At 50.3% G+C, this 21895-nt stretch overlaps 1 protein-coding gene across 2 annotated transcripts in view; it reads right to left on the bottom strand.

Annotated features, from left to right (window-relative positions):
- LOC131271825 (G1/S-specific cyclin-D2) overlaps positions 1–14065 on the bottom strand; it is a 38769-nt gene extending 24704 nt beyond the window's left edge. Inside the window, exons 1-3 of one of the 2 annotated variants that reach the window (XM_058273380.1) lie at positions 13966–14065; positions 11122–12261; positions 9938–10153 (exon numbers count right to left, since the gene is read on the bottom strand). In XM_058273380.1, the coding sequence (XP_058129363.1) occupies positions 9938–10153; positions 11122–11505 (600 nt within the window). In that variant the 5' untranslated portion in view covers positions 11506–12261; positions 13966–14065. Of the gene's footprint in view, positions 1–9937; positions 10154–11121; positions 12262–13856 lie in introns of both variants that reach the window. The other variant, XM_058273379.1, reaches the window with a different exon arrangement.
- Positions 14066–21895: the final 7830 nt, after the last annotated feature.

Below are 21895 nucleotides of genomic sequence, written 5' to 3'. Positions count from 1 at the left end.
CCCGACGCCATCTCGACTCCCCTCCTCCTCTCACCCCTTCAAAGGCAGGGAGCCGCTCAAATTCTGCGCTCAGGGCACGCACTTCCTTTTCGGCGCCTGTGGCCGACCGGGCGTCTTTTCTATGGCCAGATACACATACACAGTGTCGAAAAAAAGGCCGTGTGTAAAGGACGACTCTCCTTGTGGTACACGTAGAAATCGACCGTCCGCGTTTAACTGTTGCTGCTGCTTCGATTTGATTGATGATCGGGAAGATAACAGGGCTCGGGACATCAACCAACCGGCAAAGCGGCAGAAGACTAACGTAGCATCTCTTGTTTCTTCCACGACCCCCACCCATCCTTGAGTCCCTCCGGTTGGTTTTCCAAATTGGAGAAGCCCGCGCTCGGGTGTAAGTGTCCGTCGCTTCAGAAGAAGGCGCTCCACCGAAAGTAATGCCAAATCGCGCAAGCAAACTCCACATTATGCCACATTTCCTCCTCCTCCTTCTCACTCCAAGTTCTATAACGACCTCCACACTCGCCCCTCCTCCCCTCTCTCTCTCTCTCGTGTTTCATCATGCACTTGAACAGAACACCTCCAAAAACATTATCCAACCAGCACCGCAGGACGAACGACACGACACTCGAGATCTTGCCTCGATCAGCAGGGCTCGGTCCATGGTCCGCCCGCGTCTTCTCACCTTTTCGCTTGTCCTTCCCTCTTCGCTTGGGGAACTAACGGACGCGCGGGAATCGACAAAACAAAAAAGAAATCAAACCGAAAAAGTGAGGACAGCATTCCATTCACCGTGGAGTGGTGGAGGGGTGGTGGACGGAGAGTGTGGGCAGTTTGTTGTGTGGCCGGATTTCGCGCATCGTGTGTGTGTTTGTGTATCCGTTCCTCAGCAAGGAGAAGTTTGTTAGAGAGGACCTCGATCGGTGGGAAACACACAAAAAATAAATAACGAGTACAACGACGACTTCAGAAACGACCGTGAAGAGGGGTGTGGTGGCTGGTTGGGGGTTGGGGGTTGGGGTTGATTCCCTGTGCCGAAAAATCTGCCGACCGCCCAGAACAGACCCCGTCGTCGCAATGTCGATGATCGTCGATGACAGCAAGGACGAAGGAGGTCCGGTTCTCGCAGCGCACGCAAAGAAGACGTTCCTTCTGCTCGGATCTCTCTGTCACACCCACCCCTTTTCCGTGGCCACATTTTACATTCGTCGTAGACTTCTTGGAAATCGTAAAAAAGAAAAGGTTATCTCGTGCCCGGCTCGATCTCTTCCTGTTTATGGAGCGCGCGGGAGACCCGAGAAGAAATTCGCCGACGATCTTGCGCGCCCCGGTCCGTCTGCGTCTGGGAGGGGGTAGGTGGGGGTGAGAAAACCGTAGCGAGGGAAGATCTCTCACCTCATATGATCGGTTTGTTTCATTCAAAATTAAAAGTTCGCCGAAGCTCGTCCTTTTCCCGTCTTTCTCTTGATCTTTCTCCTTCGATTCACATTCTTCGTTCTTTTTGTTTTTCTTCGCTGTCTCCTCTTTGCCAGTTTCTTCATTTTTTCTCCCCCTCTTTATCGTCGGTGTGTGGTGCGTTTCATGCCGAATTCTTTAAAACTATTTATTTTTTATTATTTATTCGTGAATTCGTGATTTTTTTTATCATTTTCTCGTCGGCGGAGCCACATTTTCCGATCCTCGCGTGCACTTGGATGAAGATTGAAAAAAGAAAACCATTACATATCCCCAAAAACATTGCCTTTTAGGTAAGAAGGAAGAAAACACTCGGCAAACCCCGGCGCAGCGCAATCCATTTAAAACGCAGATATTCTAACCATGGTGATCTCCGAGAAAGAGTGAGAGATGCTGTTGTGATCGTCTTCTGTTTTGAAGAAATACCACCCGAAAACTGGAAAAGGCTAACTGAAACTTAAGAAAACCAAAAGAGAAAAAAAAATGACAATCCTTCACGCAGCCGCAAGATAAAACATGGCGCATAGGCACCACCACCACCACCACGATCAGAGCAGCGGTCTGCAAAAAAAAATTACGTGCAGCCCCCAAAAAGAACCGACCGAGAATGAGTCGCAAAACGAACAAGATAAGGAAGAAAAAATTTATATATCTCGCGAATACCGCGCCTGAAGACTTCGGTACACCATGAGATATAAACCTGCGAAGAGACCAACCAAGAGATCATGCTAAAGGCGAGGACAGAAGGAGAGAGGCGCGCAAAAAAGGCACCGACAGAGGCTTTAAAAGCTGTGGCCCTCTTCTGTGTCTCCTGGACCTCCGCTCTTTTATCCCTTTAGGTGCCCTCAGCAAAGCAAGCAAAGACCAACCAAGAGAAACTGGTCGCAGTAAAGTACGCGAATGTAAAATATCAAGAAAACACAGATCTTACTTTTTTAAAAGGCCAAACCCTTGGCCAGAACGGTAAGGGAGTGTGTGAGTGTGTGCGTCCCGAATCTGAGAGCACAACACGGACAAGTAAAAACGACCCCGAAGAAGGAAACACACCGATTGAATAACGTGTGAAAATGTTGTAAACTCATTTTTCAGGATCTTCTCCGACGGCGACGGTGGGAAGGACCACTGGCCAGAAATAACAGGGACACAGGCGAGAAGGATCGTGGGGGAACCCAAAGAAGCAGAGTGCGATAGAGCGAGATTCCCGATATCGGGTCCTCTGCGATGCCCAGTTTTGGCCTGTGGACCTCCTCACTTAAGGTTAGGTTAGGCCGCACATACATTGCGGATGGACTCTTCGGGATCCTCTGGATCTTCCATCCCGAGCCCTCTTCACCGGCTCAGGAGTTGCAGACGACACATACACGCGCACACACACACTTACAGGCCCTCTCTCTGTCTCTCCCACGCTCCACACGCACGCACGCGCGCGCCGGTGGCAAATTCATTCTGGATTTTTATTTTTTTGTAAATGTTTTTTGGTCTTCCCTTTTTTTTCTGGGAAACAGACGATAGGAATGTTTCAACGAGGCTCTCCTGTTACCGACCATCGCACACACCGCGACCTCTTCCCACCAATCCGCAGATATCGCGACGGTGCGGCTTTTGGGCGCGCGCACCACAACATATTCGCGATCTTCACGCGCGCGGTTGGACGATTTTTCCTCCTTCTCCAGAAGTTGTCCTCCTTCCTTCGCTGGGGGGAGGGAAAAAAGAAAACCTCTGCACCGGTAGAAGTCCCAACTTGCGCTCTAATACACACATTATTGGGGATTGGGCTTTCTCTTTCCCTCGATCCAAGAGAAGGAGGGGGGGCTGGGAAGCAGGGTATGTGCATATTTTTGCGCGGTTTTACCGAGGATGGTTTTTATGCGGTGGGCTCGATATTTCGGACATACACAGCCAAGCCGGGAAAAGCAAGTACCGTAGCCACCCCAGCGCGCTATTTCCCATGGAGTCTCTCTACTGTCGTCTCCTCCAGACTCCGTTGGAATCTGGGTACTTGCATCCAAAAGTTCGGAGTGTGTGTGTCTTGCATGTCGGTGCAGATACTGGATGTCATCGTCGTCGTCGCCGGTGGTTACCATGTCCTCCGGGAAGGAAGAAGAGATGAGTACCAACACCGCAAAACCGACATACCAGAGGAATTGGGGGGACTTGCTGGAGGAGATTGAAGCAAGACCAACTCCAACCAAACGAACGCTGGAGAGATGGATGGAAAGGAGGACGGGCGCGAATATGCTCCGGTGGTCCTTCGATTTCCCGCCCAAACCGCTTCAAGCTTAACGCTCACGCGAAGGGAGCGAGTGGTTATTGCGCGCGAGTTTTCCAGTTTTCGTTCTCAATTGGCGGTTTTGGTAGGTCCATGAAACCTCCACATACCAGGACGGTGGAAGACTCGTTAGAGTGTCCGTTCCCTTCCAGAAAGGGCCGAGAGTAATAAAGGACCCCCATTGCACATCCTCCAACCGTCGATCCAAGGGACTCCCAAAAAGGTTTCAGATGAGTTCCCCCCTACGGGCGATAGATGGAGAAGGATTGCGTTCTGCAAGAGCAGGACATGGAGCTCTGTGTCTGCGCCAGTCGTAAAACAGGAAACACACGGATACACTCGGACATTCCTGCCCGGCTGGTCGGTGTGGTCCATTGAAATTTGAGCGCAAGATCACGCCCCAACCGAGCCCTAACTAAGCTCCATCGCTAGCATCAGACCCCCCGACCTCGAGAGAGCGATGCTTTTATCCTGTTTTTAATCCATCCGAATAAAACGGCCCCACCACGGATGTAGATCTTGGATGCGAGATTAGAAACGATTGGGCCACCCCCCGTGCGAGAGAGCGTCTTCCAAAGGTATCGTCGGATGGGGTCTTAATGCCAAGTAAGACCAGGTCCTTGCTATTGTGTGCGACAGGAGATCGAATTTTGATTCAAATTTCGGCGATTCCTCATCAACTTCCTTGTGTGAGGTTGGCCATCGCACTGGGACCTCCTCTCTTCTCTTCTTCTTGGAACGTTTAGTGTCGCTGCTGCTACAAAGAATCTGCGGATTGAACATATTTTGCTAACTTCCCAATTAGTACCACATGGCGGCAGAGCGCTCGGCTGAAGAATCTCACCACCGTCCCTCCCTCCCTTCTTTTTCCTCCGAATCACGACAGACCCAAATACACGACCGACTCTCGGGCGATCACCTCCGCCTGACGTGGATCTCTCCACCATTAACATCACCGACTTTGGGGAAGGAAAAGGAGCACCAGCAGAAAGGCACGCTCGCTGGAGGAACACACACGAGAGAAGAATCCACAAACCATGAAAACCCAAGCCGAAAAGATCGCGCGCGCAACTGCCTGTTGAAGCGCGCCAGATTTTACGCTTCCTTCTGCCGGTTCGCGCGCTCAACTCACTCAAGTTCTGCGCGCGATTTTCATTGAGAAAAAAAGGCGAAGCGCCGCACACAGCCACACAACTGCTTGAGGTATGATGAAAAGAGCCCCACCGAATGGTTGGTGGTACACATATGGCCAGCGGGACACCAGCATACGATGGGCAGGTTATATGCTGAGTTGAGTTTGTGCCTTCAAAGATCGGGTTTTGTGCTCTCTCGCATGTGAGATGTCGTAGAATTGATCGTCGAAAGGAAGAAGAGAACCAAGTGGAGCTGACATGGTTCCACGCTGCTCCATCTCCAACACACCTCCCTGAACCCGGAGGGGCTCGTTTATTATGAGCCTCTCGAGAAATCACTAGGCACGCCCGTCGGGGCTCTGTGAGCTAAACATGCCACATAATGAATGTAAATCTTCCTCACCCCGGCCTCCGTGCCATCACCAGTGAATGTTGAACGCTGAGTTATCGACTGAAGATCGAGTGTCGATATCTTACCGAGAGAAATTGGACATTGGAGGTTAAAGCAGAACCTGAGTTCAAAAAAATTGGCGCACCGGAAATCGTGAGATTTACGGAGTCTACAGTGGAGAAAAGATCCAATATATCCACCAAATTTCATCTTCCGGTGGCGGCATGGTGTCACGGTCCTGACTCTGATGAAGATGGATATAGCTCGTTTCTTCACGCTTTTCACATCCTCTCTTACCCAGAGCTCAGACCCGCGCCATCCGTGCTAAGGGACTGCACCACGACTCCAATATCTTGCCGTCCTCTGGCACGGCAGAGACACAATAATGCATATCCATCCATATCCAGAGAGGCCGTTGTGTGTACCCCACCCTTCAGATCCTTTCCCGTTTTTAGCAACCCGCCGCCGGTAGCTGCACCTTCAGAAGAAGCTGGACCCTGATCGCATTCTCATTGACAATACGGGCTGCTCCTCCCGCTGGTCCCGTGATCTGCCAGCCACTCCCGCGAGAGATTGTGGGCGATGTTGTCCACACCGAAGAAAATTTTGCGCTTAATTGGGTTTGATTGATATCGTATTACCGTCGTTTTCGGTGTTGTGGGGAGGTTAGTTCCATGCATATACAAACACTCCACTCCAAAAGGATAGAGGACCGCATCTCGCATGAATGCCGCACGAAGGCATTCGAAGTTACTCTCCTTATTCGCGCGAATTTGCCTTTGGGCACTCTTTTCTGACCCAACAATGGTGCGGTTCTGGAATGGAGAGTGAGGGAGTGTGCAAAATTTTCAACACGATCCGGAATACACGGGGAGGAGGGTGGCTGGGCTGGTTGTTACACACATCCGTTTCACCAAAAATATTCTTTTATTTTTGGGACTAAATCGGGACACAAACGGCAATTGGGCACGACCGACGACGACGACGGCGACAACGACCCCGCACGACCAACGTCGGCGGCGTCATCCGTCCCGAGGTTCCCAAACGGAGAGACGAAAATAATAGCAATAATACATAAACCGGGTCCCGTAGAAGGAGGTCCGTTTCGTTTCGTTTCGGGCGGGAGGCTGGTGATGGATTAGCGTCACCACACACAACATCCGGGGCGGCGGGCGAATCATATAGAACACACAGAGTGCCGCGATCAGCGAGACATCAGCAACCTCTCCTACGTGGGCTGCAGAAGAGAGGGTTTACAACAGCACAACACACACAATTTTTGGCAAATTCTGCGCCCCTACCGATGATCCACTTTGTTCTTCCTCTGTGCTATCTTCATATATCCATTCTCGCGTGTGTTTCCACAGGAATTGCACATCCTCGGGGCATCGCTCCCGAGCGGCCTTACGCACCCGCGGGTAAAAGTTGTTGTCTATCAACCCCAGGATTTGTTTAATTAAGGCCCATTTCGGCGGATGTCCTCCTCGTCGGCTCCCGAGATCCTAAGCCACCCAGAACCACTACACCACCGAACCTGACGTCTGTCCATTCTAATTGTGAACCTACTGTGTGTGTTGTGTTTGGTTGTGCGCACCCTGCTCGTATTCGGCGCAATGTCTTTCGTGTGTGTGTGCATTTTTTCACGGGTGGGAAGCGTGGGAAATTGTAGAATTTCCTTTCGTCGGGTTGCGCCACACGATGGTGATGTGTGTTTGTGTTGCGCTGGAACATTTCAATTTTTTCGCCAAAAATTGATGGCGCAGCGGCGAGGCAACAAAATGATCATCGTCATCAGACCCGACCATAGCAAGAGGCAAGCAGACGAAACTTTGCATCTCAGCCGCAGGAGGGCTTGGGGTTCACTAGGAGGAGGTTGGTGGAGGAGCTGATGATCTTTGCCTCATCTCCTCCATGGGGCGATGATCTTGGGGTGGTTCTAAGGGACGGGGCACGGCGAATCGGATGCGCCAACCAGCGGGTTTGCAAATTGTATGCGCGCACGGCTTGCGTCAATGAAAGTTTTGCACACTTCGGGCCGCGCGCTTTACGCCGGGGAGCTCTCTCCCCACCAAGGGCACCCACACACACTCCCTCCACGGAACCGGAAGCGGTGGAGGGTAGTATTTTTTATTATTATTAGTTTCGTTTCGCAGACTTCTTCCACCTCGAAGCGAATTTCCACAAGAGGTTCGTGTTTCATTGCTGCTTCTTCTCTCCGGGTTCTCTTGTGCCGTGACTAATAGAACACTTATTCGCAACCATTTCCTCACAAGTGTGTGGCGCTGCTGGCAGCAGGCGGGCAGTTCTCGCTGTTTGCGGTTTCATATATGCATGAGGGTTAAAAGCGGGTAATAATTTGCGATTTTGCTAGACAGAAGGCGATGGATTTTTTCCTCCTTCACTTTCAGCCTTTAAATGGCGCTTCTTCTTTTCAGCGGCAGCTCCTGCTCGACGTCGTGTCAGCGAGATGAACGTCCGGACGGAGGAAGGACGGTTCTCTTTAAATGGCCACACCACGCTAACCAATCTATGTTGCGCCAACGTCCGATGGGGAAAACTGCTTAAGGAAACGAGTGTGTGTGTGTGTCCGTGTTTATATCCCCGATGGAAACATGAGCTGTGTAGTGAGAGTTTGATTCCAGGTCGAGTCATCACTATTTGGCCGGTGATAATTATTCCTTCCTTCCTTCCTGCCTGCCTTCCGGTGGTCCGGACCGGAATAGGTTTCTCCGTTTTTCCTTTTTAAAGATCCCCTTCGCACCCCGGTGTGTCCGCAAAACTTCTTGCGTGTGGCACAGTAAACTCCGTGGCGTGCGCGGATGACCGGGGACTAGAATGAAGGATGATTGTTGTGAGTTTTTCTCTCGCATAATTGTAACCGACACCTACACCACCCCCCGTCCATCGACTCTTGCGCCGCTTGGGGGATGTTGTTTTATTGTGGGGTGGCCGCCACCGCCCAGGGTCCGGTCGTTCGTCTGATGCGATGGGTGTACTTTTTTTATATCTTTCACGGTTCGCTGGATCTACCGTCGTCTTGGTCACGATCACTTCCTCCACCGCCAGGAGGGTCAGGTCTTTAAACTGCTACGCGTTTCTCCGCACAACTGAAAAACTATCCAACCGGAGACGGACCACAAACTTGACCACAAATTTCTGCTGCTTTCCCCTCCCAAAACAACATTACAAATTAAACATACTCTTTATATTAGGGGGTGTCATAGGCACCCACTTACCGGGAAATAGAAGGACGACTTTAAATGACAAAAGCGGACCACTTAAGTAGTAACACTGTCCAGATCATCTCTTCTAACTACGATTGAGGGGGGAGTCCCTCTGAAACGGAGTGCTGATAAAATGGCTTCTCTAAGGAATGGAGGATAATATCGTGCTCCTTCTTGGGTCAGTAATCGACCAAGCGTTATCTTTTTAATGGATTTCCGTGTTGCTGTAGCTGGTTTGTTTTAGCGTGTGCATCAATCTTCTGGTGATCCAAAACCCTTCCCCAACTATCACGCAATATTTTTGCATGATGTCCTCCGCCCCGTAATGCTCGAGATCGTTTTTCCACCCATAATATTTGCTTTCTGAGCTCTGAACCTTTTTGCAAAACGGCAACGCAATTAAACTGCGAATGGGAAACGAACGAAATGATGCAATGTAGGAGAGTTCAGGGCCAAAGAACCGATCTTGCTGATTCTGAGCGGAAATCTAGCATATGTTCGCCACAAGAAAAAAAAAAATGAACGATCAATTGATCGCATTTCGATTCGCTCGAACTTGCGAAAATTGCGAAACGGCCCGCGAGAGAGCAGAACCCGCACCATCGAGAAAAGGTAGAAAAAAAAGATGAACTCACAGGACTGGGGATGATTTGTAATTTCCAAATGGCAAACTACGCCGGCAGGGAAGGATGAAGAAGAAGAAAATTGCAAAACACACCCCCAACACAACCATATTCACCCCAATCTTCAATTGTGCTCGTCTTCGTTCGCGTTCGCGTTCGTGCTTCCTGTCTATTTTTCTATTTTTGCTACTTTTTCTGCCTATTTTTTTTGTGTTAGGGCTATTTTTCGCAAGTTCCTTCCCCTTGCCTTGTTCTGCTTCTCCGCTCTTCATCTCCAGCCGTATTCCACCGGCCTCGGTCAACCCCTTTAAATAATGACGAGAACAAAAAAATTAACTGTCCAAGTAAATTGTAACTGAACACGTCTGAATAGACACAAACGATCGTTCTTCGTGTTTTTTGTTGTTTTCGAGAGACATTTGGGGTGGACATGTGTGTTTGTGTTTTATGGGTATGCTCTCCCGTCCCGCATGTTTCGGTGGGCAGCTCACTAATCCACCCCGTGGGGAAAACTTAGAACTAAGAAACATTGGCGGATAAAGAAACACTAGGTAAGGTTAAGAAAGAACAAGTAAAGCTTCACAAGTCTTCATGTATGTACAACTCCTCAGCGCGAGCCCATTTATACATATGGTGCCAGAAGCTCCCCAACATGGCATACCAGAACCACCCCTCCCTCCCTGCCGCCTTCCTCCCCTTCACCCCATCTAACGCTCCATACACATACACATAGAGGAAAATCGCGAAAAAGTACGGTGGTGTCGCGATTTGTCGACTCTCGTCGACACACGCCATCATCACCACCACTAGCTAGAGCTAGGGCCCCTCGCTGCCAGCTCACTTACCCTTATCTGATCCGGCGAAACCGCATGGTCGGTGTAGGCACTCAGCACGTCGACCGTTAATGGCTGACATTGGCGAATTTTGGACGCCAGCAGCAGGGTGCAACAGCCGAGCAGCTGCAGGTGGTAGCGATCGATCGCCAGGGCGCACAGGAAGCGATCGAAGAAGTTCACTGCCAGTGGAAACGTTTGCTCCTCGCACTTTTGCTCATCGCAGACCTGTGGCGTTCATCGAGATGACGGCGATGATGACGATGATGATGGCCGCGATCAGTTTGTGCCCGTTCCGGTGGTGGTGTTGGTGCGCGATCATTAACACAACCAGTTCCGCGAGGTGGCGGGCGGCGGCGCGCGAGGATCGCGCGAGGAAAAAAAAAGTAAAAAAAAACATTAAAAATTGGCAAGGTTATTAGAAGAACGGTGGGATGATGACTGTGGGGAAGACGGAGAATATTATGGAGAGAACAGAGAGACAAAGAGATGAGAAAGAGAGAGATAATGTTCGCGATTGCCAAAAATTCGCGCATCGCGCTTTGTGTTGCGCGAGCGGGGAGCGAATTTATGGTACGCAACACAGCAACCCCCTCGAACAACGGAAGGGGAAGAAGCACAACCGCACGCAACACACAACCCCCAGGCGCTCCAACGTTGGCGCAGAGATCGCCAAGAGTCAATGCTCCCTTCTTTGGAGCTCTTTAAAAATTCCCTCAGTCCGCACACGGTGTACGCCGTGGCCACTTTTTGCCAACTCTTGCGTTTTCTTCTTCTTAGCATATCTAATGGCAAAAAGGGAAGAGGACGAGCTGGAGGTAAAACACTTCTGTTGCCTCTAGCCGATCTTGTGGATACACGTGGATCCTGCTTCTCGGCGCGTGGTTGCCGGGGAAAGGGATAACAAGGGGGTAATTCAACCCATGGTCACACCGCCGGTGGAGGTCAATTCAAGAGAGTGCGAAAGAGGGGGGTAGAAGGAGGGCGGGAGGAAGAGTTGGATCAAGTGAATGGCTTTATGGTTTTTTAATTTTTAAAGTCCTCCACGCACCGTAACGCCGAGTGCGCGGAGGGAAAAATAATACATAGAAAATGAAATGAGGGAAACCCACAAAATTGGGGACTTGCGAAAGTTGGTGCTCCGTGCCGGGCAGTTACGCTACGTTAGCGATCCAAAAGGGGGGCCACAACATTACCTCCAGCATCCACGTGGTGACGATCTTCCGCATGTTCGGCTTGATGTCTCGCTGAACGTCGAGGAAGTAGTTGCACTTGGGCATGGTGAGCCGCTCGAGCCGCATCAGGTTCGGGACGACGCGATCGTCGGCGATCATGTGGCGGTCCGGTTCGGCGAACCGATTGTCCACCTCCGCGTAGATGATCTCCCCGCAGGACAGGTGACTGAGGCCGAACTGTGTCGTCGTGCTGCTGTTGGCCGAGCTGGACGACGGGGACGAGGAGATGCTGCTGCCGAGGGCGGAGTCGGGTGTGGAGGCTAGTAGGCTGGTGCTGGCGGTGGATGCGCCGGTCATCGCGGCCGTCGTCGGGACGGCCGTCGCCGTTGCTCCTTGCGGTGCCATATCGTCGGTACGTGTAACGTCGTACCTTCTACCGCACACACCTAAGTAGGCGCCGGCTCTTGAGGCGATGGTTTCGAAGTGAAAATTTTCGCTAAAAAAGAGCCAGCGTGTTCTCGCGACTGTTCGACGGTGTTGGAGCAGGTCTTCTTCGGTAAAATCTTCTATATTACGCGTCACCTATTCGCGCGTGGTGTTGGTGTGGTTATTGGTTCACAACCCTCCTCTAATACTGTGCTGCTCTGCTGCTTTCGGTGACCGTCGATGTTCTGCAACAGAGTCGTCCGTCGAGGTGGAACCAGACACACTACTGAGCACACTCGGCTTGAATTTGGTTGGCGAGCAAAAAGTGTGAAAGTGCTTCTGTCTCGCGACGTAGATGATGTCGACGGCTGCTTGATTTTTTCGGGGCCGGACGTTCTATTCTTCTTCACTTCGTTTGTCACTTCACTCACAGAATGCGGCCTACTTTAGCTAGACTTCCGAGAGGGTGCAATGAAAACGTGTTTCCGCTGAACGGAAGAACACCGTCAAATTCACTACTGCCGTATGTCCGGAGTCTTTACAGTCTTTTGTAGGTATCTTTTGTTTTCACTTGCTTCCTGTCTAACGATCCAGCGGTTTTGCAGGATTCAACCGGTATGTTCCTGCGGCAAGTCGTTCCAAAGTCCAAACACACTGGGATCTAACTGTACTCGAAATGCGGAAAAGAATGTTCTTCCCGTCTCGTTCTCTTTCGCTTCGGTGGCATTCGCCAATCTGAAAACAGAACTGGATTAGCAAGCAGGACTTCCTGGGATAGGTTAAAAATTTCGGCTATCGGGACCTCTTCTTCCACATCCACCCGGAGGTGGTTGTCTTGCGAAAAATGTCGCAATAATACAACACGTCAAAAAAACAAAGTCCCGTTACGACGTGTCTCGATGTGTTCAATACACCAAAGAAAAGTTATACATATATCGGAGGGGGTTCTAGTTGTTAGTACTCCTCTTCCTTGCTTCCAACAATTCGGACCGGCCGGCTGATGGCGATACAATGTGGTAGTGGGGCTGTCGCCTCTTCTATCGCGGTATCAGTGTTCAGGGTGTGTAGGAAAAACACTGGCAAGGCCAGCGCGGAGGGGGCGAAGAAAAAAGATCGCACTGTAAAGATCCGTCCGTTCAGATGATGATATACAAAGTATATGCAGCGCTGGGCGAGAGAGCGAGACCTAGAACACATACACAAGAGAGCGTTGAAATCGCAGGAATTCAACACTTCACCAGCCAGGCTAAAACGTACCGGTGTGGTTATGCACATCAGACACGACACATCAGCCGTGTACACAAAGGTCGACACACTCGATAAATATTAAAGCGGAGAGCAGTAAAGCAAAAAAGACAACAATTTTGCTCGTCCTTCTTTGCCGAGCTCGCGCGCACACACACGCGCGACTGCGCGGCTTGCTTCGATTCCGCTGTCGCCGATGTCGTTAGCTGGTATTGTTTTTCTTGCCCGGTATGTTTTCTTGTTTTATTTTTGCCGAATATTTTAGCGAAAAGACCCCAGAGACACACACATACACACACGCACTCGCAAGCGACTTCCTTCGCGGCGCACCACGTTTCGGCGCCCCGCGACGCGGTTGACAGACCGGGCAAGGGGTGGTGATGGTGTGGGTTGTCAAACCTTAAACAAACCCCCCGCGCACGCACTCACCCGGAATCTACCCCCCCACCTCCCGTTCTAAGTAGCTGTCAAGTTTAAAATCCACCGGCACTTTCTACCGGCCACTGGTGATCATGATGATGTGTATGGCAAGCGGGACGTCAACAAAACGTGTCTCCTCGCCGTGTCGTCGTGGTTCGCGGTTGCGTGCGTGGTTGTATGGGTAGCCGTCGCCCGGATGGCCGATAAGAAGAAGAGTTTTGCAAGGTAATTGCTTTTGGTTTCGTCTGGTTACAAATTCCTTGGGTCAATTTCAATAGAACCACACATTGTCGCGGAACACTATCTCGTATCAGTATCGGTACAAAAGCACACACACAGACACACAGTCTCTGCCGAGGGCTGGAGGGTCACACGTTGCACGGTTATGCACTTACTGTTGAGAACAGTCCGGAAGTTCCACCGGCACCGGTAGTTCCGGTGCTGCCTACCGAAAGGCCGATAATGCACTATTGTTGATGCGATTTTCACACAAACCCGCACGATCAAAAGACACACAGCGGAACAAATTGTCTAACAAAAAAATTTGAGTACGTCGTATTACACTACCCTCGAACCAATGTCACGAGTTCAGTGTAACGCGCTCCACCACCACTTGTTCGCGTGCGTGTGTTTCTGGGCACGGTAATTCTTCTTGTTGCTCTTACCACGAATTTCACATGTATTCAGTCTGAATCGGTTTGTTGATTCATAAGCGATAGCGATTGATGCGCTACTGTGCTACTTTGATCATCACCACAGTCAGTGTTACCCCACCTTCCAGGGAACTACACTGCACACTGTTTCGGCTGTGTTTACTTTTTGCACTTCAAGATCGTCTAACCAGCTAGACCATTACCGTACGCTCTGCTTGCTCAGGCGCTTCTGACTTGGCTACGTGAGCGGCGCATGCGACTTACTTGAGCAGAACCGGTACGGCGAACGGTGCGGAAACGGAATGCCGGTTCATCGGCGCTTGTTGTTGTTGTGTTTCGCAGTCGGTGCTGCTTCCCCTCGCGCAGAGAAGCGCGCGTCGAATGGAAGGGAGCAAGGAGTACGGGTGCAAAGAGCTAGAACGAGATGACTAGCCCCGAGGCGCCTCGGAGGAGAGGGATGAGCGAGATGAGACATTGGTTTCGAAAACCGGTACCGGTTCAGCGCACGGTGTTCGTGTCTGCGCTACTTTGGGCCAGGCGAGTGAACAAGAAGAAAAACGCAGCCTCGACGCCAGTGTGTTTGTGCGTGAGCGGGATCGAATGCGGAGAACAGCTGAGCTAGAGCAAGAATGAAATTTCGTACCTTCGCGAGTGCGGTGGAATTTCTCAACCGGCTCGCTCCATACTCACTGGAAAGAGTGAAATGGGGTGAAAAGGAAGAAAGAGACCGGTGGCACTGAAGTGTTTGCTCGGATCTTTCCTGGAAACCAACAGAAATGGTCGCACAAGCAGCCCGCGGTTCAGGTGAAGTAATAAATGCAAGAAAATATGGTTAGCAAGAAGTGTGAGTAAGAAAGAATTTCTTTACGTCTGGCGCAAGATGGTCCACCCGAGAAGGCGAAAAAACCCCAAGAAAAGCAATCGCAGCAGCTCAGCAAACGTCTCGCATGAAAAGAAAGGATTCCTGCGGCTAAAAGTAAGTAAAAGAACGGCCCCGTTTCCGAACGGAGCAAGTTGAAATAAATCGCCGGTTGCCTGACAGTCGCCGGTGAAGGCAAAACTGCGCGCCGGCTGATCCAGCAACGCCTGCTGCGACGACCATTATTATTAGTGGCCAAAGAGATTCGCGGCGATGACGAAGGTGACGAAGACGGCGGGAAAAAGTAAAGAACGCTCGAACGATGATTTCTGCGCCGGATGTGGCCTGCGCATGTGTGCGTACGATAGTAGTGTCCAATACTGCCTCCACTCTTCCCCTATTCCGCGGCCTATCGCCACCCTTTCCCTATCTAACCGGCAGCAGACGGTTCGTTCGCATTTGGTGTGCGAAATGTGCTGGATGAAGAAATCGTTCGAAACCGACGAGAAAGGAAGAAAAAGGATGAGGTGCGTGTGCTCTTGGGACGGCACGGCTCTGGATCGGCCAGGGACGGCGATCTCGAATGGAACGATTTGTAAACAAAGCGAACGACGGCGGCGGCGACGACGACCACCCCGGCAAGGATTGTTATGCGGTTGACGGTGCGGCAAACAATCTTCCGCTTCTTGTTGGTCTTCGAGCAAAGCGGCACGAACGATCCTCTTAGTGGTCTTGCTGTTGGCCGTTTTCGCTCATAAACCAAAAAAAATATAAAACACCCTATCGCCAACTTAATTCTCCGCTAATAGGAATTGTCGGGCGGGAGGTGGAGTGGTGGAGTTGGGGGGCCGAATGCGGCACCGAAGCTCTGTCGGTCGGCCACACGGGGCCGTAAGATATGTTAATTTTTTGCCGTACCATTCATAAATTTGGAAATCGGTTCCCACATAGCAATAAGGGTTTGGTTGGTAACCTAGGTAACAACCTAACCAGGAGCAGGAGCATAACTTGTTTCGTTTAACATAGGAGCGTGTATTAGAAAAAATACCCTTTAAGATAGGTCAGAAAAAACGGCTGAATCCGTATTATCTTGTGCAATCGGCGTGAGGCAGTATTGTAACAATGCGTAACAAAAACATCCTCAAGTGGTTATTAGATATCGAACCAATTACAAATTGACTGTGCTTCCTTCGATCGCGCAGTCCGAGGACGGCTTGAAGGGCACCTTTAATACCTGTGCTTCTTTGAACCATATAGACTTACGCCACAGTCTTAAACCGGCTCTAAGACGGCGCCGTGGGGCACGGATCAGCACTCACGCGTTTGAAATCAACCCTCTGGCCGGTCTGGCCCTGCAATCGGATGGTGTTGGCTCTTGTTTAAATTGCTTTATCTCCCTATCATGCCTTTACAGCCTGAGCTTGTAGGCAGCTATGTGTGCCACTCGTGTCAAGTGTCCGCTTCCTTACAATGTCTGCCCGAGCAGCTGCGGACAGGAGGGTGCGGCGGGGAGGTTAGACCATCTATCGCACTATCACCTCTCGCGAGATTCCGGAGGCTTTGGGATTGATTTGTATTAGAAAAACGACCGGCAGGAAGTGGCCGAAGCGAAGGAAAAGAAGAATAAAATAATAAAATACACTATCAGGGAGAAACACGGACAGATACACACACACGTTCGTTAGCACCGGGGCCTACCCCTACTACATGGGGTGGGAAAAGAAGGTGAATCTGAATGCCAACCATGTGCCTCCGGACATCATCTTCCACCCTCACACCCACCCCCTGATCAGGGTCCCACCAGGCCCGCTGTAGTGACGCGAAGTCGCGAGAGTTCAGTGAAACACATCCTCAAGGTCAGACGGCGTTAAATGAGGCAGTGTGTTGTGTCCGATCCCTGTGTATTCGGTTTGCCCGGACCCGGTGTGTCTTCTTTGATGGGGTTTTGTCGCGTACTGAATTTGCCTATGCGGAACTATGGAATACGTGAGGTGTGTTCGAAGAAGTGCGAAAGGTTTTTCAAACTGGAATGAAATGGTATTACTTAACGATCACCTTTTTATCACCTAGAGCGGGGAAGGGCGATCCTCAAAAGGACACGGGTAGGGTATTTTTACGTCACTTCGCATCATTGTTGGTTATTTCTCCGACACCTAGCCTCAGGTAGGTGTGAAAGGATCAGAATGGTCTTAAGAGGCCGGCCGAAGCGAAGGGACATCATTGGAAGATAAGAGGTACTGAAGGAATTTACGTGTGGATGCGGACAATTTGACCGTTTTGCATCCTGCAGCTCCGCCATCAGTATAGCTGGGACGGATGGGCTGGTCTTACTGTAAAACCAGGTCATTGGGTACCATAGAATTGACTTTGAATTGCTTATGTGCCATAAATTAGCTCTTGGACATGCTGTTCGTATGAGCCGCATATTGACAACAGATTTTCCGGGTGTGTACTCCCGCTGGAAAGTACCCGTTGTACCCGGTCGTAGATTCGAGAGGGGTTTTGTGCCTGGAGTTCCCGTGGAGTTTTCCGTAAACTTCAGCAGCCCAAAACCTTGAAACGTCCCTGTAAAACGCCGAACAACTGATTACCCGCGGAGAGAGTGAGCGCATGATGAAACACCCCAAAAACACAAAGCACTTAGACTCAGGACTTTCTTATTTCGTCATTTTTCGCTTCTGCCCCATCTCTGATCTTTAGCCCAACGAGTGGTTTGTTCTTCCGTTCGTTCCAAAAGTTGTGAAGAAGCAGAAACATTGAATAGACGCCCTTGACGCGATGGTAGAAGTTCTTTAAACACCATCGCAATCAATCCCAGTATTGCAAGACGGGATCGAGATAAAGAGGGGCGGAGAAGAATAGCAATAGTGCTAGGGTGATTGTAAAATCTCAAGTACCGGCGTCTCGAAAGAAGCTTTACCCGAAATGTGTGCCCACCGCTCGGTTACAGGATTCCCAAAGGAAAACGGAATGTTTCATCACGCCTACACCGGATGGAGTTAAGGCAATTTCATTCATGTTGGAGAATGCAGCATGATTGAAAGAAAATTATTGGACACATTCAATTATTTTTTGAAACACACTGGGGGAATTTTAACATGTAGTCTTTTACCTCCTTCCAGACAAAAGACGTTCACACAGTCCCCGAACTTCCACCGAGGCATCTGGCAAGCAAGGTTTATCAACAAAATGGGTAGACACTCTGACATCGATGCGGACCTGCTTTTGATACCGGCGAGTGTTATGGTACGACCCATTATGGTGTTATGTTTATCGGCCGTAAAACAGCCGAAGCCGTCTTTTTGCCTTTCGGGAGACAGTAAGAATGGGGGAAGAAAAACAACGCCTTGCCAAACAAGATCATCAACCTCCCAGAAACTCGTTTGTCAGCACACAGCCGTGCGGAAGGATGGGACGTTTGGCAACGCGGCATGCCACGAATGCCAGATGGACGCAGGAGGAAGTTTTTCGGTGAGTAATGAATGGATCGAGATGGATCGCTGACAGGGCCCTCTCGAACTGGCGCGGCACTTTTTTTTATTTCGTGTGGTTTTCTTTTGTTTCAGGAAGACGCTTTCTTGAGATGTCAACAAATTAGTGCAACCCTCCTCGATAAAGGGTCGGAAGGGACGCACGGCGTTCTGTTCGCTGCGATGATAACCCTCCAATTCTCTAGTAAGAGTAATTCGTTATGAGCCAGTGAGTCTGGCGTAACCTGACGGCGTCACATACGCGACCAAGCATTCGTTGTGTAGATCGCATCGAAACAAAGAGTGCACACCGGGATAACACCCGAGCGCCGGATGTGGATGCATTTGCCCATCCGGGCATCACGTTCCCCGTTGTACAGCGACAGTTGTGGCGAGGAAAATGAATTAAACGTACCGCCCGATCGGCATCAGGGATCGTCGTAATGGACCGCAAGCCGGTGAGGCCGAGAGGTCACGCGGGCTCAAAAGCGTGCCAGGAAGGAACTTGCGTGTTCCTTGTAAGCAGCATGTGGAAAAGGGGTCGTGTTTTCGTCCACCAGGAGGTACCGTTTGTTTTTTTGTTTCTTCCTTAGAGGCTAAGATGTTAATGTGGGAAGGTGTGAGGTGGTGGTGGTCGCGAGCATGCAGGAGCAGTTCCTTCCTGAGCCGGTGCTACTGTAGGAGGCGGCATAGTCTAGAACTGGCACACAATGGTTGCTCTAACCTCCGTCTTAGCATGGCAAACGACCCAGCAGGGAGATCCTGAAATGAGGGGAAACTTTCAACAATGACTTGTGTTCGCATGGACCCGAGGATGGCGGTGGGGAAGCGCACCGCTCGAAGGAGTTGAACCAAAGAAAAGTTGGATGAAGTAGCAAGCGAGACTAGGGGCCATCGTCTCCTGGGGGAAAACGCGACTAAACACCTGGACCTTTGGTTAGTTGTATTTTTTCAAGTCTTCCCTTTGCTGCCACTCCAGGGTGTTTGCTGCAATCAGCTCGAGTGAATCTAAAAAAAATGAAAAAACAAATCGGAAGAAGGAAAAGTCTCCCTTGCTACCAAGCTGTCGCGAACCAACGGATGGCGATCCTTTCAATTTTTGTGACCAAAATTCTTTCTCCCTTTCTCTGCCGTTAGATTTCGATCCGGTTGGCGTTATAATTTTGAGCTTCGATACACGCACACACACACACAAAACGATTGGAACCAAAGGAGTTGTTGAATGGCGTTCCATCACACGTTTTCGGTTGCCCGGCACGGGTCTTTGATGGATCGAAGTAAGGCAGTCCAACACTGGAGGATGGGCCAAGCGGCAGGGATACTTCCCAGATTGAATCGATGGGAAACCAACACATGTGGAGCGCAGGATGGGGAAAAGGGACGTTCGGAAATCGGGCGTCCCCGGACTCCATCGCCGTAATGTGTGTGAACGGCGCCATTTGGCTGAGGAAGAAACGATTCGTAAGAGTCGAAGGCTAAGAAGTGCCTTCACCCAGCGAACAACGAGAAACGAAGGACCAAATAGCGAAGATTGACCTGCGAAAAACAAAGGAAGAGAACCGAAGGGACTTCCGAGTAATTTTCATCCTTCGCTCGATCGTTCCTTTTGCCGTTCCGCTGGAGAACTGTGTAGGAACAACAGAGATAGTGCTAACGTCAGAGCCGCATGACTTGAAATTCGGTGTCGTTTGAATGGACGTATCGAGGACGAAGGCGACAGGACGGTCCCCGGGTGAGGGAGAAGCACAAATCTCAACCCAACCACCGCGATCACTCGTCAGCGAACCTCCGGTCCTGTCCGGTCCATCTACAAGCATGTAACAGCAGCTTAATCTGCTCGCCCTTAAAAGACCCGTGCGCTGATCGGGCGCTACATCCGCCGGGGCCACCTTTTCAAGCTCCTTTCGGATAGTGGATGATGAAGTCGTTTTTCGTACGCATCCACTTATCGGCCGATCGATCGATCGACCCGGCTCGATCCGATCGCTACTAACTAACGACCTTAATGGGCCCAAGGAAGGAGCCTGTACCAAATGTGCGTTTGTTACAATCTAACAACTTAATTGTTGCCGCCCGGCCCGGACCGATCCGCCAGCCTTTGCCGTTTGGAATGTGCGTTTGTGGTGTGATTAGACTTTGTCTTGTTTGAAGATACGGTAAGAGTGGTACTTGAGGTAGAGTTGAGTACGATATTATTAGACAACGGACTCCGGCCACGCAAGTCACATCTCTTTAAAATCCTTTTTTTGTTCACCTGTTAATACAATGGAAAACGTCCAGCGGACGCGAGAGAAGATTCTTCCATTCAATTCCGAAAGAGCCGAGGGATGAGCAGAAATATTTGAAGAAAATTATTTACCTACTAATTCCCAAATTCCTCCCTCATTCCACGAGAGCCCGGATGCCGGTAAAGGTCAGTGCGTAATGTACACGTTGTATTTTTAGCGTCCCACGGATGCTAAACGATGTTGTTTGAACGATGGCGGAAAAACAAACGTCGCTCCTTCTGTGAAACTGGGTGTTGGGTTAGGGAGTCCTCTCCTGTGAAAAGAAATACCCCGGGATTGCACCCTCAAAAGGAGGCCTGCCAGGATCGTCCGGATTCTCCTGCCGAGGCGGTTTCTTTAAGTCTCTGATTAAACACTCCGGTTTAATGATGGACGAAATAAATCAAACCGTTGTTTGATGCCGTCGATATTGAAAAGCCTTGCGTTGCTGGGGTTGGCTAACCGTGCGCACTCACCGTTCTCGGAAGATCTTCTCAAGATCGGGATCTTTCCCACTTCAGAGTCGCCTTCGCTGCAGGCTGTCGCCATCCGGTATCCTTGATCTTGCGACTGACGATGCAATGCAAGATCTTGAGCGCGTTTCAATTCAAAGGAAGCCTAAAGGAACATTTTTCCCCACGCCGATGTCCATTCGCAGGACCTCTTTCGTTATCTAACTTTAGCCTCAAATGACGTCTGTCTGTGTGTGTGTGTGTGTTTGTTGGGCAAGGCAAATAGATGGCGTTTGTACGGGAATGTGCAAGACAACGTGCGTTCTCATTCCCTAAGAGGGCCACCCGGACCGTCGGGTGAAGGTGTCAATTTAAAATCGTGATACTCGCTTTCCATCGGCAAACCCCGGTTGATTAAAGGACTTCGAGAGCGAGAGATCGGGTCCTGCAAAGAAGAAAGGAAAACACTATGTTTGGTGAATAAATAAATAGACGTTAGCGTGTGAGTCAAGTAGAAACCCTAATCCGACTGGGCGAAGAATGTTAAAAATAACAATATAAACTTTTCAGACTCACCTTTCCAGTTTTTTTTAGCCAACGGAATACGTTACCGGGGCTCCGTTGCAAACGAGAAGCTTGTTTAAGGTGCGCTCGTTTGGATCTTCCCACAGCACATGGTCCGGAAAAATCAAGCCGGGGGAAAAAAACGCTTGCAGTTCCATCTGCAGCCGATGTAGCTTGCGTTAGGTCGCGATAAACGGTCCGTCTTTGTACACGGAAACCAGCTATGCACTGACAATTATTTGCTTTTCTAATCGTACCCCGGCGGGAGTTGGTTTAAGGTATATTTTAAGGTAAGGATCCTGTCCGAAAGGCCTTCGACGAATGAGCCACGAAGGTGTGAAGGGCCAGGAGAGAAACACAGGACCACGAAAAAGGCACGTAAAGGCACAAAATGTTTGCATTTCTGTTTCCAAGCGCTTCGGAACGTATCGGCTCGGCT

This window comes from Anopheles coustani, chromosome 3 (genome assembly GCF_943734705.1).
Source record: "Anopheles coustani chromosome 3, idAnoCousDA_361_x.2, whole genome shotgun sequence".
NCBI lineage: Eukaryota > Metazoa > Arthropoda > Insecta > Diptera > Culicidae > Anopheles > Anopheles coustani.
Note: the sequence above shows the minus strand (reverse complement) of the source record. Positions and strands in the feature narration are given on the sequence as shown.